The following is a 17,925-nucleotide window of genomic DNA, read 5'->3' on the forward strand; positions in this document are numbered from 1 at the left end:
ATACGAAAAACAACCTGAAAGCCGTGTTGTCCTTTACGCCACCGTCTCGTGAATCGAACAGAGATTCCTTGACAAACAAAAAGTATCGTTTAGTACTGTTGACGGTATTGAGTTTATGACACGTGGTATTACTTACCAGCACCATCATATAATACATCGAATTTATGATCGCGACTGAAGAAATCCGTTTATTTCAGACAAGTCAAGGTTTAGCGTTATTTCATGAAGCAGAAATCAGTTCCTGTTTCAGCTTGGCAAGTACACTGATACCAGCAAAGGTGCAGGTGCTGTTTAGTTGTAGCTACTTCGGACAAGTGGAGCCGAAGATGAGCAAATATCTTTAAAGCACAAATACCTGTAGGCTAATTCTGCCAAAATAAATTAAATTTATCAGTTCACAGATTATCAGATTACCACAAACTTTCCACATATGTACGCTTGTATTGGTTGCCAATTTTTGTTCGTATTTTTAAAAGTCCTTGTATGCAGTCTTTTACAGGTTTTTTAGGATTTTTAAGTGATTTCGTTGAGATATGCTTTTTGCAAGATTGTTATTAGTCTTGCTTTTACTATCCTGCTTTGCACAGGTAAGAAAACAATTCTAAAGTTTTTTTATGAAACGTTTCGAAACTGCATTATCTACATACACAAAAACAAGATTCTAATTCAGTAAACCACATTTGTATGTTTATCTAAATAAAACATAGTAATGCTCTGTACTGTGTTGTTTCACAACATTTTTTTTCTAAACCGCCCAATATTGTAAAAACTTAACAACAGGGGCAGTTGGGACAGTTTGTTTACACTTGAATTAAATTGTATGTGGTCATTGAGTCGACCATTTTTTTCTGTTCACATGATCGATAAAGATTGAACAGTTGGTTAATTCGATGTTCTTATTACTTTAGGGTACGTTGGGGGTCAATAAAGATGTGAAAAATGCAGCCATAACCGACCCTTGTCCCCATCTTCTCACCAGTGGGGTGCGGCCATTATTGGAATTTTTTGACAAAACAGGACAATCTATGAAATGTTGTGGATGTCCCAAGGATCATTTTGTTCTAAAGCCATGCAGGTAGGTTTGCTACCAACATTGGAACATTTTTCTAATGAAATAATCAAAACAGTTAGTGTGAAGTGACAAAACGGATTTAATGTCATTTTCGTAATCCTACTACCGTACCAGCTAGTCTTAATTTGACATAGCATACACTAGAGTTCACGTTTGTTATTCCTAAGGATGATAAATAAAAACCATGCTGTTTTCAGTGACGGATTCATTTCTGAATGCCGGTCATGTCCTCCTGGAACGGAGTTGAATAAAACTGTACATGGCAGTGGACTAGAAGGATGTACACAAATCCCAACAACAGTGCCACCGGAAGAAATTTCCGATGATCAAAGGTAAGTTTCGCAATCGTCGAAGTAGCGCACAACCTTTTTGTTATTGTCCATGTTCACTGAGTTCAAACAAAAGGTCTACTGGCATGTATGTTGAGCCCCTGGCAGCATGTAATAACTCCGGTACCTTGTTGAAACAAACGGCCTTCATAAACCGTTTTGCCCGCCGATAATGAAACATAATCAAACAAACGTTTTACCTTCTATCACCAACATGACAACGTAGCTTATCGAAATAGTTGCATTCACTATTGCACCTGACAATAACAGTTATAAGTAACAAATAAGTAACAAACATCGCATCTATATGATACAGAAACAATGATCTAGAAAAAGATGATGACAGAACTCAACCACCACAAACAGGTCAGGTCGATTCCAAACCTCCAGGTAAGTTATTTGTTTTTGTTAACCATAACCATATATCACCTATTTCATCATGGCTAAAACTTATCCGTTTTTACAGAGAAAGACAAAATCACTAAAGAAAGTTTCACACACCCCGGATATTACTTTTTGGCTGGAGTCTTGCTAAGCAGTGTTGCTCTTGTTGCTGTTATTTACAAGCGAAATGTCCGGTCAGGTCCCATACAGGTAGTGCATGGCGATACAACTCAAAATGTTTATAGAATAAGCACTAAATCTGCTGTATTACAGAAAGATGAAACTGAGATTTGGTCACCAAACCAAACACGCTTAATGTAAGTTAAAAAACAAACAAACACTTGTGTGCGACGGAGTTGCGACTTACTTAGCTATAAGTCCTTATAAACCGTTGGTTTTTCTCTCGTTTTATGTTAAAATCTGTTAAACCTGCGACTACGTGAGCTAAATTTAACTGACGTGCTTTCCAAAACTAATCTCTACGCTGTGTTTAATATAATTTACACGCAAAGGAACTGGAGAGAAGACAACACTGTCAGCGTTGGATCTGAAGCGGACGGTCAAAATTTCGAACTACAGCTCGAAGACGAAACAACCCCAGCTTTGGGGTAAGTAATCGTCACGCGATACATAATAGGTCATGTAGAACGACGACAGTTTTTTATGAAAATAAAACTCTGCACAACTCCGTCTAGTTTCGTGGTGAGCCAGACACCCATAAAAGTTAAAAGAAAAACAAAAGCTCGGGTGTTAAACCAAATGGTGTGGTTAAAGTTGCGATGTTCTTTTAGCCCAGACCAACCGTTTTCCCCCTATTTTTCATATATCATATTTTTTTCATATAGGGAAATACACGAGCTTAACTTAACTTCCGTGCTTTTCAAAACCGACTTATTTACAATCATATTAACTACGTTCAATTCATTTGCAGAGCAAGGAGCTCGAGAGAAGGCGTTAATGGTAGCGTTGGGTTCGAAGCGGACGCTATAAATTCAGATGAGGCGGTCCTAGATATGAGGTATAAAGCGTAGTAAACGCCATGCGATACTTACTACGTCATGCCTTTCCATATACCATAGTTTTGACTTTAAAGCACGTTTAAAACAGTTTCAACATAGGCACAAACTTGCATAACCATTCACTTACTATCCAGTAAAAGTGGTCTAACACTACAACAGTAATGAAACCGTGCAAATTTTTAAATATTAATCCTAATTATACAATGTTAAATTTTATTTTCAAATATAAAACAGCGAAGACGAGGAACCTGAAGCAACCAAAGAGAAACTTCACACAAAAAATGTGAAGAATGATGATGAAGATGCAACCGTTCTATCTACAACACACGAAGAGCCGGAAAACCCTAAAGATAAAGCTACTCCCGATGGGGACCCATCGGCTGTTATCCGCGAACCACCAGTAAGACCATCAGTGAGCAATTCCGATGATCTGGCTGAAGACGGGCCTACGGTTGAAGGACAGGTGCCACAGCCGATACAACAAAGGGGTGTTGCATCTGCTAGTAACATGGTAGGAAGTGCAAGCCGGATTGAGCATGGTGGTGGTGGTGCTAATACCGGCCCACCCATTCAAAACATGACTCGAAACGCAAGAGGAGTGGAAATTGAAAGACGTAAGTTTAATTTTTTGCCTATTGTTTCCACTGAAAAGAAACCAATTTAATGATGGAGTAAAAGAATAAATTATTTTGTCTGCTGCAAATTATCTTCTAAAAATGGACAGTTTTTACGTACAATCAAAACAACACAGCGATAACCAAAATTTTTGTCACTCCAAAAAAAAAATGGAAGTGTACAAACGTTTCAATACGAAAAAACAGATTCCAAATTTTGGGAGCTGCTAACACTGATAACTGCATATAGTTATTTGTAGCAAATGATATTTTATATGCTCGAACTATAATGTTCAGAAACAGCAACAAAGAAAACTTGTCAACGGCTTTTATATTATTGGCACCATAAATTTAAAAACTTGTGCCTAACAGGTAACTGTTTGACAGAAACATATTTCATGAACCATATGTTTTTAGTTATGCAACTCGAGGACCTCGTGATACATTCAAAAACGACTCCGGTATCCCAAAATGACTCGGTTAAGGTCCTAAGTCATTTTCAAGTGCCAGAAAACATCAAGAAGACGTTGGCAAATGAGTACAAAAATGGTACGTGGTTTGTCCGTAGATCGATTTTTTTACTTACTTGAATGAAGGTTGAAAATGAATGTCGAAGACTGACAGCAGATCTTTCATACAGACAACGATCCCTTGACGTACCTCTACAAGGCTCTAAAAGAAATTCGCAAAAACTCGTCCGACATTACAGTCGAAATACTCATCTCATACTGGATGAAGAACGGAATGAGAGAGATGGCCACATATGTGGCTGGCGAGATGGGTATCACTGCCATTTAAACGTCGGGGGTCGGGTCAACTCCTCCGGGTGTTGACTTTGGCAAGGCTTGTGCTTTTTTAAATGTAAGCAAAACACTAGGGTTTAAACCGGTTTCTTTCAAACTCAGCGAATCCGGCCGAATTTTGGTAGCACTTCGAATTTCAACTTTAATACACCACATTTCGGCATTTTAAAATTTTTCGATTAAAAACTTCGGTTCGAAAATCGCTGAGTTTTTGCTGAATCTGTTTAAACGGAGGGTTCAATAGGTTTCAGGCGTGTAATTTACGTTTCAAAACCGTTTTACGTTAAACTCATTATTTGGTAGTTGGTGTAACTAAATTTCTTGTCTGAAATCCATTGAACCTGTTCACAAGTTGAGTTGAAGCACAAATACGGAAAGTAGAACTAGTCACACTTGATTACCCTTGCGTAAACTTTGCAAAGCAAACACGAAGAAAAAAGCAAGTGTGTATTTGCAATGTGGAGACTATGTATACTTTAAACTGTTTGTGCTTCAACTGTGCTAATGCAAAATCTACATGTATAACATCCACAATCACAGCCGGGTAAATCGCCTAAAATAGTTCTTTAACACGGCTAAATATGTACGGTTTAGTAGTTTATCTTTTTGGAAAGTTGTGTTGCCTTTTATGCATGTGGATTTTGGCATTTATACAAGCACAAGCGAAAGCCTGTTTGTTATTGTTGTTGTTTTTTTGCAATGTAAATGTTAAACTGTTCTTAAAACAATCATGCTAAAAAGAACATGCTAAACACGGAATTTCGCAAAACTAACACGAATTTTAAACTGGAATAAAAATATTTTTAATTTTAAACTGAAATGCTTAGCGCTCCAACGCAAAATCGTAATGTAATGCCCGAAATGGCGATCTTTATTTTGTTCTTGTTCTAGTTTTTTTTTATCAGGGTGCACTGACACCTCCCAGAGCATGGGGTCAGAGAATAATGACCCATTGAAAGGGCCCTTTGTGGCCAGTGTGCCTGGCGGCAAACCTATATACTTACAATGAATTATCATGAAACTACTTACTTACTTAGCCCTCAGTGCTACTGCTTACATAAGTTGAAACCAAGAGGCTTGTTGCCCTTGGTTGTGGCGGCGGAGGTGAAAAGCCGCGATACTTTTTCACAAGATGTTTTACTTTGCTGTTATACGACATAAAAGAGTCACCTAGTGTAGACGCCGTATAAGATATCAGCAAAAAGATGGAATTATACAATAAGAAGTGATAACATCTTGATTGCTACGCGAATATGCGCATTCTCCCGTTTTGTAAATATGTACATTTGCATTGTGTGTTATGCCTATATATCAGTAATCAACGTAGCTTCGACTTGCCTTAATACTATAAGCATGGCTATTGTGCAAAATTAAATGCGTTTTCTCATGTTTGCGTAACGCAGGTTGTGATCGACTGTATGGTGTAAAAAGCGCTTTACCAGTTATTGTTGTGACTTGTGATTAAACTTAATCAATAGGTTAGAACGTAGACTTATGCATGCCCCTCTAAAAAAAATTGACCACGTTGTATTTTTGGATGGTTGTGTTGCTTCATTTAATTTTTTATGTGGTGCCTAAACGTTTCAAATCAGTAAGTTGCATTTAATTTCATTGTTGCTTTCACAATCAGCTGTTTGCGCGTGTACGTATTTGTGAAATAAATTGATACGTGGTCATAAGTGGTATTTTTAGTTTCTTCCAATGAAAAGGTGTTTAAACCCAAAAGCATTTCAAAACAAAGTCATAGTTCCTCTCTAGTATTGCTATAGCCAGGCATTGCGCAACTTTCGAACAGTCTGGTGAAAGCCACCTCCGAAAGCATCATACACAGGTCTGCCGTCAGGCTTGAACTAGACTGTACATAACCTAAATAGAAACAACACATTGAAGGAAATACACAATGGGAGTCATTCGAATTTTAACAACCAGTTTTTAAGCATAGCGTGACCACAATTATGAGATAATCAGAATGCAGTCAAATCAAAAGAAACAACAACAGTTCCCAGCATTTGCCATAAACCACAACTTGTTGAAAAAACAAGTGTGTGCTTTTATAAAAGATAAAAGTATTTCAAGGTAAACCTATGTATGTATATGTACATGGCCATGTAGCCAGATAGGTTTCAGTAATCAGAAAACGATAAGTAATAGTTATAGATGCACGAAAAGAGGAACTACTGCTACATAACAAAGGGGCTCAGGGAATGACTAAACATTTTTCTGTTACGGTCTGTTTGCGTTGCAACATTATATGGAGTTAAAGAGACTGTAACCTTTTAAACAAAAAGCTTTGAATAACCAAATTTATTTAATCATTGTTGCAATAACATATTACCTTATAGTCTATTGTTGTTCGGGAACGAAATCAACTCATGTGTCGATTTTGTACCTATTACAAACAAGCTTATGTTTGTTCATGTCGCTTTTACGGGACTTGTAAGTCTTTGCCGTCGGCAAGTCCTGGCAATGCCCACAGAAGAATTACAAGGGTGAAACCTTCTCTGCCACAGTGAAACAGTTTATTGAATTTGATACATACATTTTGTAGGGGGCACAGGTCTTACGCGGGTTACTTATAGGGGTCAGGAGACCCGAAAGTTACTTTTAGGCACTGTGCATGAAAGGTTAAGAACCACCGTTGTAAATTGACCGATAAATACTGTCACGCGATATCAGTACTTTGATTTTTTTGAATACAAAACAAACAAACTGTATTGATGTCCAAACAGTTTTAAGTGGATTGTAAGATTTCATAGTTTTTTTAAGAATTTAGGTGAGCTACAACAGACACCATTGACAAACATTTGTAAATGCCGTTAGGTAGCGTAAAGAGCACAGGTTTTTAGTTAGCAGTGAAATAGAGATATAGGGTTAAGAAGTAAGGTTTAAGAAACTTTAAGGTTATAAACTAAGTTGTAAAGTTTTTTTGGCAGTATTTTTATTGCCTTATACTAACTCCAATAACTTTAATTTTACAGAACTTTTCTTTCAGATACGCAACGGTGGCTTTCACGCCACCTACCGTGATTTACAAATTTTGTCACATGACAAGTCGAAGCGTTCTGGCGGACGTCATAAGAAAAAAAGGGTTGAATTACCTTGTGGAATCGTTCGTATGTCAGTTTGCAGTCAGACTCAGCCTGCGTTGAAGTTACAAAACAGATTATTTAGAGGTGCATTACAACGTTAAACGTTTTTGTACTGTTTGCAAAAAAAGATAGCCTGGGTCGTTTTTCATACTGCATATCACTGCAGACTAGGATTTAAATCAATATTAATTTTTGAACGTGTGCCATCCGTAGATTGTACTTCTGTATGTTGGTCTGACAAGTCTAACCCATTATCAGCTGTTTTTAATATGCGGGGTAGGTGGCTGTTTAAAATACAGTTTATATATAATTAGTACCCAGGCGTAACGTTCAGACCCCAACAAAATAGAAAAAGGAGGACGTGGGTATAGGAGAAATGTACCTCAAAGTCGACGTTGTGTTGATTTTACGTCTCATGATCAGTACAAGTCACTATGGAAACAAAAGGGGGCTTTCCGCATTGAGATTACATACAGCTCCGTTTTTGTAAGTGATTGTAAGTGCAAGTAGATGTTGGAAATGCGAAACATCATGGTCTTAGTGTAGCAGTATTTAATGAAACAGAAATAAAACAAAATTCAGCGACGTTGCTGAATCGTGTAATATGCACTAGGTAGGCCTATAACCAAGTGTGACTAAACGACGGCAATGCCTTAAAATGTACAAACTGCAGATAACATTTTCGTTTATACTAAACGGATAACGTTCTTTTAATTATCGTGGCAAAAATGCCATTCTACTTCACACGTATTGTAGTTTGCGATTGTTAAATTGCGCCAAGTAAGCTATGAAAAAGTATTTTGACCTGTGCAAAAACCAGTTGGTGAGTTGCCTAATGGAAACAATGTGTTTCTATGAGGTAAATGGTAACGAAGGATTTTATGTACCCATGTTGGAATAAGACCGATACAAATTGTCACGGGCGCAACAACGTAACTAATAGGCTAAGTATAAAGATGTACCAATCGTCCTGATCCACGAATGCTTAACAGACGATTTCAGTTACATATATTGACATTATAATATATAGCCTACTTGGGTGACAAATTCAGCACACTCAAATCAGTCTGTGCATTTCCTATAACAAACCTAAGTAATGAAGGGTTTAGTTTAGAACGTATCTGCTGTGAATTTAATTTTATTCGAAATATGCACCTCTTAGAAGTCTTAGAAGACAAGAAGAAATTACATTTGAACTGTTTTAGTAAGATGAAGAGATACCAGCACCATTCACAACCTTTGTAAATGTAAATACTGACAGGTAACGTAAAAGGCACGGACATTTCATTACGAGGTACAGAGATCCAGAACTGAGATTTGAAACTAAGGTTTACACTTAGGTTAATATTGTTTTTATTGCAAAACCAACCTTAACACAAACAAATTCAGCATTTCTACAGAATTTTCCTTTTAAATCCGGAACAGTGGTTTTTAGGCACCTATTGGGGTTTACAAAGTGTTGTTTGATATGTTTTATGGTGTTGGTAGAAGTTAACAGGCCAAAGTTGAGAACGTTCCCGCAGCTGTCATGGAAGAAGAAAGAAAAAGGGTTGAATGACCTTACACAAAGTCGGTTTGTTAGTTCAGAGTCAGGCTCGGCTGCGCTGAGGTAACAAAACGGATCTGTTAGACTTGGTTATTATGACGCATTTCAGACCTTGTGTAGTCGTGGTAATACTGTTGGTTATGGGTTGTACATTTGTTGTTTTTTCAAGTTTAAGATTGTATTGACGTTACGTCATAAACGTCTCGTGATTTGTAAAAAAGTCCCCCCCGTAACAAAAGACGGTTTTTGTTGACTTTGGTATGTGGTTACCTTTAAAAACAGTGTCTCAAAAGCTTGTGTAAGTGCATAATGGTACAAAGAAGCCGAAGTTAAACCTTTTGTTAGTAATGTCAGACATAGAAGTCTTGTTTTTCGCGGTCTTTAATAAAACTAAAATAAAATCTTGTTTTAGCTTGATGTATGGTGCTACCAGCAAAGTGATTATACTGTTCATTTGTAGCATATTATGTACACATGAGAGATTTTTTTTAGGGAGTGCTTTTCAACCGAGTAGATCGTACACCCGAGGGTGTACTATAATTTTAAAGGGTGTACCACTTTGTTGAGGGTGTACAAGATACAATAATACAAAGTACCCGTGACCAGATATTTAAGACCACACGTACTAGAGTGTATATAATCATGTAAGCTCAAGCGTACGTAGCTTGTGTTAGTTACTGTATTCTTTTGTACGTATAGTATTGTAATTTGTAAATTACTGTATTTGTGACATAATAATTTAGCATTTCTTCAGATAATCCTGGGTTAGGTTTTTTGCAGTACAAAGTGAATTTTAGATTACAGTTTTCACTGAGTTGTTTGCACTAAACTAAATGACAATGGATTTACATTGTGCTCAGTCTTATACCCAGGGTTGCCACACAGTCCTTATTTCTAAGATTTGTCTTTATTTTGAAGGGTCATGTCTTAGAAAAATGTATTGGCCTTATTTCTAAGAAATGTCCTTGTTTTTGACTTGAATCCTTATTTTGTCTTGTTTTTAACAATTACAAGTAATATCCCTGCTACAAGAAATAGCAAACTTAGACATGAGCTGTCGTAAGATGCATGAAAGGTTTCCTACGTACAAGGAGTTGCTAGAACATATTATTTCTGCCAAAAAATATAGCATATGATATATTATGGCTTGTATAAGTGCAAAGATTAGTTCTGAAACGGTTGTTTTGATCCGTAGGAAAATTTAGGTTGTTTCGGTTGTCCTCATTTTTGGGTCATGGTCGATGGCAACCCTGCTTATTACTGATAGGACCACAGATTCAGTGTATTACATGGGTGAATAAATTTTCGTCTGGGGTGTAGAAATTTTGAGTAAACGTTAAAAGGGTGTACCGTTTTAAGAAAGGTTAACAAGCACTGTTTTATGGTGTAAATAAAACTTAATAAACTTATGGCCTTGATTGATTTGTTTGTGGGCCGATATTTCAGCATATATGTGGTGGTATATTGCATTTATGAATAAAACTTGCTGTTTGAAGTTCCAGCACTAGTTTGTTTTATATATTATTAACTGACTTTGGGGAACAATGGTAGGAATGTATTGCTTGGCAAAGGCGGCGTTGTGTTTCTTTCTCATGTTACTACTCAGAAGTGAAGAGGTGAGAAAATATTTTAAACGAAAAATATGCCAGTCAAAACTACATTCTTCACCTGCATATATGAAATGCATCAAAAAAAACTAAACCAATCTTTAGGTGTTCGCGGTAAATCCGGACGTAAAGAAAAGCGCTACAACCAACCCTTGTCCTCATCTCCACGTTAGTGGGATGGTTCTTTTCCAGTTCTTTGACAAAAAAGGAAAGTCGAAGCAATGTTGTGGGTGTCTCAGAGACCAGTATGTTGCAGTGCCATGCAGGTAAAATAATTGGTTTGACGTAAATCACACGTCAGAAATTGCAAGTGCTTGCTTAAAATGAGAAACTTTTAGCGAAACTCTACATTGCGGGTTGGGTTTGATGACAATGTTTTTTTTTAACTTTTTTTAATTCGAGGTTTGAATTATGCCCGTTTTGGAAAACGTTTTGTTCTCAGCAACGAACACATTTCTACTTGTATGCCATGTTTGTCGGGAACAGAACTAAATGCAAACGTTCATGGCAATGGAATGGAAGCTTGCACACAAATCCCGATTACATCGCCACCTGCAGTTATTCTGGATAATCAAAAGTGAGTTTAGCAAAAGTACTAGTAATAAACTAACAACTAACACTTTAACGTTTAACTATTGTATGTTCCGATCCTAAAACACATATATATTTGAGTTTCACTTTACTTTTTTTTTGCTTTTTCTCTTTCCCTGCAGCCTATCCATCCGCTTTTGGCATGCAAAGTTAGGTAATTTGGATGAAACTTTTCAGATAGTAAATATAGAGCCATAGATGGGCGATCAGTTTTGTTTACATTTCCATGCTGTTTATTATCCACAACCAAAGGTGTCTGACCATAGGTGAACTTATTTCGTTGGAAATATGATAGCTGTGAAGGCGGTGAACTGTTTGTTTTATGTATAGGTAAACCATCATGAAGTAGTTTCATACGTCACACGCAACAAATTTTTTTTAACAGAACAGTAAAACCTCTATTCGACCCAGCAACACAAGCATGTGCCTTCCTGTAAATCAGTAGTTCTCAATCTTATACGGATCGCGTACCACCTGACTACCTTTTCTATCGATGCGTACCACCTAAACCAGTGCTTCTCAACCATTTTGTAGTCACGGACCCCTTTTATAGATTATATAGGTCTGCGGCCACCAACGTAATTTACCGCAGGTCTTTTATGTTTTACGTTTCCTGCATTAGCAATTTAATTGACCTTCACAGTCCTTTAATTTCAACGTATTGGAGCGGTCATCACACAAAAATGATCAATTTTCTGGTTTATATAACTTGACACAACACTTTTGTGTGTGTTATGATGTCATAATGGGGAAAACAATCACAAAAAGTAATTGCCCTTGGTCCAATTAATGTGTGATAAACAATTTCCACTTGTATGCAGGATTGTAAAAAGGTTTAGGAAACTTAAAAATATTTTTCTGTTGGAAATAATACTAAAGATATTTGCCTCCATGGATCCCCTGAAACTATCTCACGGACCCCTTGGGGGTCCGCGAAGAGCGAGTCCCTGTTGGGAACCACTGATCTTGTTTGAATGGATAGACCAAGAAATAGACCCATTTCCTCGACCTGGCATATTTAGCTATTTCAAAAGAATGTCTAAAACAGGGCTTTTTAAACTGTGGGTCGCGACCCCAATTGGGAATATAATTTTGGGGTCGCGAAACATTTTGCGTTATTATGTCAGTCACAATAAATGGTATACGTTTTACATTTGTTGTTTACCAAACCAGCGATGCACAACCATGCGGCCGTACAGAAACAAGTCAAACTGCTCTAAACACATTTATCTTAAAGGAGTATTACCATCCAAGTAGCCATATGCACCAGACTTTTTTTAAGTCTATTGTGTGCAAACAATGCGAAAAAGCAGATAACACAAGCTTCACCATACAGATTATGACGTCATTAAAGCTAAGACAGTCAATTTGTGTGTCAAGTTAGAAATTAATTTAGGCTTTTTAAGCGCCATTAGATAGTATATGTATATATATATATAAATATATAATATAAGTATTTCTTCACATCAGTAATTTTGAAAAGCAAGCAGGCAATGCGGCCGCTGTTGAAATAAAAATCTGTGATGCGGCGTCATTGCAAAAAGGTTGTGCACTCCTGGGCTAAACCCATCAAGGGGTCGCGTAAAAATTTTGTTTTAAAATGGGGTCGCAGAGCACGAAAGTTTGAGTAGCCCTGGTCTAAAACACGAGTTTCGTCCAAACCAGGGCTGATCAGTTGGGTCAGTTGAGTTGCAATTTTAGTTTGGACTTTTATCAGGTATCACAGAAATCTACTCGCGTACCACCTGAAAGGCCCTGACGTACCACTAGTGGTACGCGTACCACAGTTTGAGAACCACTGCTGTAAATGAATAATTGACAAGTTTGCGGAAATGCATTCCCGGGGACCCAAGAGTTATAACGCAATATAGAGGCAATTAAGCGCACTTCGGACCGCCACAATTAAAACGAAACTGACAAACCGTGCTGTGGAGTAAATCGACAACACTGTTCACAATAAAAGCTGTGTTTGTAACTAGAAGGGTGGCTTAGCACATATTGCCCTTGCATATACACTATAACCTATTTTAAAACATAAATATATGTCCTATTCTTAATTTGTATTGGGTCCCATATTAGTCACCGTCTTTTATAACCTTAGTCGTTTCTGCAGGCAAAAACTCATGGGTCCCCCACACATGCAAAGTTGAAAATAATGCAATTCAAGAGATAACCATGAGAAAGTCGGGTGTTGTAAGGTAAAACAAAAACTGACTCGAGCGGGGTAAATAATGGGGTTAACAACAAAAACAAAGTGGGATGCACATCTACATAACTATATCTACCATCTGTGTAAATTTCTGCCAAATCCATCAAACATTTGATGGAAAAACGTGTCGGACAAACTTTGGGGGAAAAATACCCATTTTAGGGGACTAGCGGGGTAAATACCAAAAACGTGGGATGCACATTTACATAACTATATCCATCATCTGTTTAAATTTCATCAAACATTTGATGGAAAAACGAGTCGGACAAACTTTGGGAAGAAAAAAAAGAAGAGAAATAACAAACAATTTGAGTAAAATCACTATGTAACCCCTTCAGGGAAGGGGACACATAAAAATAGCTATGTACTTACGCAACTAAAAGTCACCGGGTACGCCAATCACTTTTCGCATATTATGCCAACAGAAACCACCACAAACAAACCAGTGAAATTCCTAACACAGACCTTAACACGACTCCACCAACACAAACACAACAGCCAGATGCACTACCGCCAGGTTAGTTACGTTATTAAAAGAAAACAAACCAGACTTTTTTTTAACAAACCAGACCAAAAATTGCCTAAACTGATCTATCTACACAGAGAAAGACAAAACCAAGATTGTTGTCGATTGGGTTACCATCATTTTTATTGTTGCTGTTGCTCTTGCTGTTTTGGTGACTTTTGTCGTAATTAAGTGGAAGGACAGGTTCTGTCTCAATCAGGTAGAAAACAAATCTCTGAGTAATAATACAGAGCAATAAAATCCCTTTTTTACACACACAGAATGGTGTCGCAGCGGACAAAGCACCCGAAAGGTAAGCAAAAAGCCTAAATAAATTAAACGAAGTGCGATTATGAATAATGGGTTTACTTTGTATTAAGGCGTAAGTGCAAACTACTTAAAATTTAAAACCAGTAGAAAAACATAGTATCTTCTGTGTGCTTGATGTTCTCATAATTTCTCACGTTGAAAATGTTGAACATTCTTTTTCAGAGTTGAAGGTTCAAGAGAAGACATAGAAACCAGTTTTAGTCTGAAACCTGACGAAGCTAAACCTCCAAACCAGGTCGGATGCGCCAGTTTCAACACACAAGACGAAACCACACCCGCTTTGAGGTAAGGTAAACAACAGGCCCCATTGAATGTGGAGTCTCAGTTCCTCTTGCAATGTGCATAACAGTTTACCTTGTTTGACTTGTTTCCTTACCTGAAATCTTATGCGACAAATTAGTTTTAAACAACAGGGTTTAATACTTATCTAAGTAACAGATTTGTTTTTATTTATATACGTGCTTATCTTTTAAATTAACTTAAAAGCTTGAGAAAATTTATTTATATACGTGCTTATCTTTTAAATTAACTTAAAAGCTTGTAGCATATTTGTTTCTGCACCGAAACACAATGTTGAACAAAAGTCGTCTTGTAAATCCACATCCTCTTCTAAGTTTAAAACAACTGCATTTTTTACAGCAAGAGCAAGGCACCAAAGCCAACCAAAGAAAAGCTTTCCACAAAAGCTGCAGAGGAGGAAAGCGAACAATGTGAGTCTCTGCTTGCCACAACACACGACGAGCCTGCATCCAAACTCAACGCCATTGGTGATGGGGATTACTCTGCCCTTATCCGCGAACCGGATCCACCAGAAAGACTATCAGTGAGCAATTCCCATGATCTGGCTGGAGATGGGCCTACAGCTGAAAGACAGATGCCACTACAGATCGAACAAAGGGATGGTGCATCTCTTGACATACCAGGACATTCAAACATGATAGATATGGAGCATGGTGGTGCTGGTAATCCTGGACCACCAATTCAAAGAGGTTCTGCACAACTACAGATGGTACAAAACACAAATCAGAACATAAGAGAGCGGGAAATTAAAAGGCGTAAGTAAAAACCAATTTAATGATTGGGCAATAAATAAATCTTATGTCAATTTTCAAGTATTTTTTCACGTAAAATCTGAAGAACAATATACAATGGCCAAACCATGTCAGTTTATTGCAAAACACAAATTGTTAATTTTCAGTTGAACGAGCCGAAAATGACGTGCTACATTCCAAAACCACTCCGGTTTTTCATTATGACGTGGTAAGACTTCTCAGTCACTTTCAAGTGCCAGAAAACACGAAGGAGAGGTTGGCAAATGAGTACAATAATGGTACGTGATGATTTAGTCGTAAATCTATTTACGGAAAATTTTTGATGCAAAACGAAGAAAATATATGCAATGTCACGGTTTGAACTATGAAACGTGTTTTGTATTTAATCCGTCTTCACTGACAAGAAGTTAAAAAAATCTAAATTCGTGTCAATAAACATAAGTAAAACGCTATACGCTAAAAAAATGCGTTGACTAGTAACAGATTTTTCATCCAGACAGAAATCCTTTGTTGTACCTCTACAATGCCATGAAAGAAGTTCGCAAGAACTCAGACAACGTTACGGTGGAAATACTCATCGAATACTGGAGGGAGAATGGATTGACAGAAATGGCAAGATATGTCGCTGACAAAATGGGCATTAATATCGCTTAAACATCGTGACAATGCTAGTATGTGTTTTTTTAATGTAAGCAAAAAAACTAGGGTTTCTTCTAATCTACCTATTCCGGCCGAATACTCGTAGCACTTCAAACTTAAGGTTTAACAAATTAGGTATGCGACTTTTCATATTTGGCTTATCTGTTTAAACGACAGTTCAATGGCTTCCAAAATTTCGTGTCTAAAATCCATTGACCTATCCATGTTTGTGCATCAATTGTGTAAATGCGAAATCCACATGCTCAAAATTTACAACCCAAGCCGGCTGCATTGCCTCTAAAATAGTTACCTAAAGGTATGTTGTTAAATGAGCAGTTGGCTTATCTTCTTTATACACAACAGTGCTGGATTTTAGGCATGTGAATTTCGACATTTACACAACCACGTATAAATTGTTTGATATTTGTCTTTCGTCATATTTAGAACGCAAAACAAAACAATTATGCGCATAAAGAAGCATCAAAAAGATGTGTTGAATCACTTCACTAATATACATCTGCACCACCTTGATATGGGGTGACAGAAAAAAAACGAAACAAAAAGGCCACTTATGTAAAAAAATAACAGTTAAACCTGTAAACTTCAGGCGAAACTACGTCGGAAAGCATGTGCCAAATGATGTCACATTTACTAACATCTGCACCACCAAAGAATGGGGGTGACAAAAAAAAACAAAACAGCCACTTATGTTTAGTGCGCCAAAAATAATTGTTAAACCTCTAAGTTCAGGTCAAACTTCTTCGAAAAACATGTGTCAAATGATGTCACATTTACAGATACTTCTGCACCACCTAGATAAGGGGTGACAGAAATCTACAAAAAAGCCACTTATGTTTAGTGCGCCAAAAATAATTGCAAACCTGTAGAAGGCAGGTGAAGCAAAGAAAAAGTTATGTGTCAAGTTGAGACACGTTTCTACTAACTTACATCTGCACCACGTAAAAAGGGGGTGACAGAAATCTACAAAAAAGCGGTACCTTGAGTGCTACGCTTACATGAGTTAAACCAAGTGGAACTACTACCCTTGGTTGTGGCGGCCGAAGTTAAAAGCCGCAATACCTAAAAAATGATTTGCTGTTATACGACTTGAAAAAAGTCAGTAAATTATCAGCAGTAAGATACGAAAAGTATGAAAAGAAGTGATAACATCTTGATTGCTTCGCGAATACGCGCATAATTATGTTTTGTAAACATGTATATATGTCTTGTTTTTGTCTATGTCAGTAACCAAAGTTGCTCTGATTTGCCTTATCAACAACATGGCAGTTGTCGCAACATGAATGCATTTCTCCCGTAGACGTAGTAAAAAGCGCTTTACCAGTTAATTGTGGTAATGTGACTCAATCGTTAGATTTACTATACTTTGCCGACCCAACAGAAAAATTGATCGCGTATATGTTATTTGGTTGATTGTTACTGCATTCGAATTATCATGTGTAGCCAAACTGTTTCAAAACAATTTGTGTAGCCCCATTGAAAGTGTACATATTGAGAAATAAACTGATACGTGATCATATATGACATTTTCTAGTTTCTATCAGCAGGCAGCCAGCGACTTGTAAGAGTCCGCTTAACAACAAAGGCTTGGTTCCTTTCATTGTTGAGATGATGCAACTTTCGTCGCGTGTGGCGAAAGGCGCCTACGGAAAATCACGAACAAAGCCAGACATCGCTGGCCGCGATTGACTTAAAAAAAGAAAAGAATGTGTGACGTACCCCGTCAGTTGACCTTGGGTTCGTTTGGAAAACACCTTGAAGGTCGCTTTCCTTCGTATGTTAAAGTCAGGCAACCTTTACTCGCATGTGTGTTTGAACAAAGGGATAAAGAACATATTTGTGAGGTTATCAATACAATGCGTGTTGTTACTATGAAACACATCAAATTGTAACAATTCCAAGATTCAACAAACTCACTTAGCACTTGGCGTGAACAACAACCCTAAACAATAGCGGGAAATAAATAGGTTTGAAAACATGTAACGTTTAACATCCATAGCGGTTTATATGTGAGCTCTGACTATTTAACAACCAAGCTAAAATACGTTAGGATGCACAGGAAGTACAAGCTCCCTTCACATAAACGTCAGCACCAGCATGTAGGCTTGGTAATATGTT

At 37.4% G+C, this 17,925-nt stretch overlaps 2 protein-coding genes across 3 annotated transcripts; both read left to right on the forward strand.

Moving 5' to 3' along the window:
- The first annotated feature begins 468 nt into the window (after positions 1-468).
- Positions 469-5,894, forward strand: LOC145208957 (uncharacterized). Of its 2 annotated transcripts, XM_080079205.1 has the most exons (11): positions 469-587; positions 909-1,075; positions 1,270-1,404; positions 1,718-1,791; positions 1,868-1,995; positions 2,059-2,102; positions 2,298-2,393; positions 2,717-2,803; positions 3,039-3,418; positions 3,836-3,967; positions 4,059-5,894. In XM_080079205.1, exons 1-11 carry the CDS (start codon positions 534-536, stop codon positions 4,214-4,216), a joined length of 1,455 nt encoding a protein of 484 aa, XP_079935331.1. In that variant the 5' UTR covers positions 469-533; the 3' UTR covers positions 4,217-5,894. The 2 variants fall into 2 exon arrangements, with proteins under 2 accessions (XP_079935331.1, XP_079935332.1); XM_080079206.1 differs by lacking the exon at positions 2,717-2,803.
- A 4,475-nt stretch (positions 5,895-10,369) lies between these two features.
- Positions 10,370-17,289, forward strand: LOC145209361 (uncharacterized). The gene is made up of 10 exons (XM_080079639.1): positions 10,370-10,472; positions 10,569-10,729; positions 10,906-11,040; positions 13,689-13,780; positions 13,867-13,988; positions 14,050-14,081; positions 14,261-14,383; positions 14,738-15,153; positions 15,297-15,428; positions 15,647-17,289. The coding sequence occupies exons 1-10, from the start codon at positions 10,401-10,403 to the stop codon at positions 15,802-15,804; spliced, it is 1,443 nt and encodes a 480-aa protein (XP_079935765.1). The 5' UTR covers positions 10,370-10,400; the 3' UTR covers positions 15,805-17,289.
- Positions 17,290-17,925: the final 636 nt, after the last annotated feature.

The sequence above is a fragment of the Phallusia mammillata genome, chromosome 1 (assembly GCF_965637545.1).
Source record: "Phallusia mammillata chromosome 1, kaPhaMamm4.hap1.1, whole genome shotgun sequence".
NCBI classification, from domain to species: Eukaryota; Metazoa; Chordata; class Ascidiacea; order Phlebobranchia; family Ascidiidae; genus Phallusia; species Phallusia mammillata.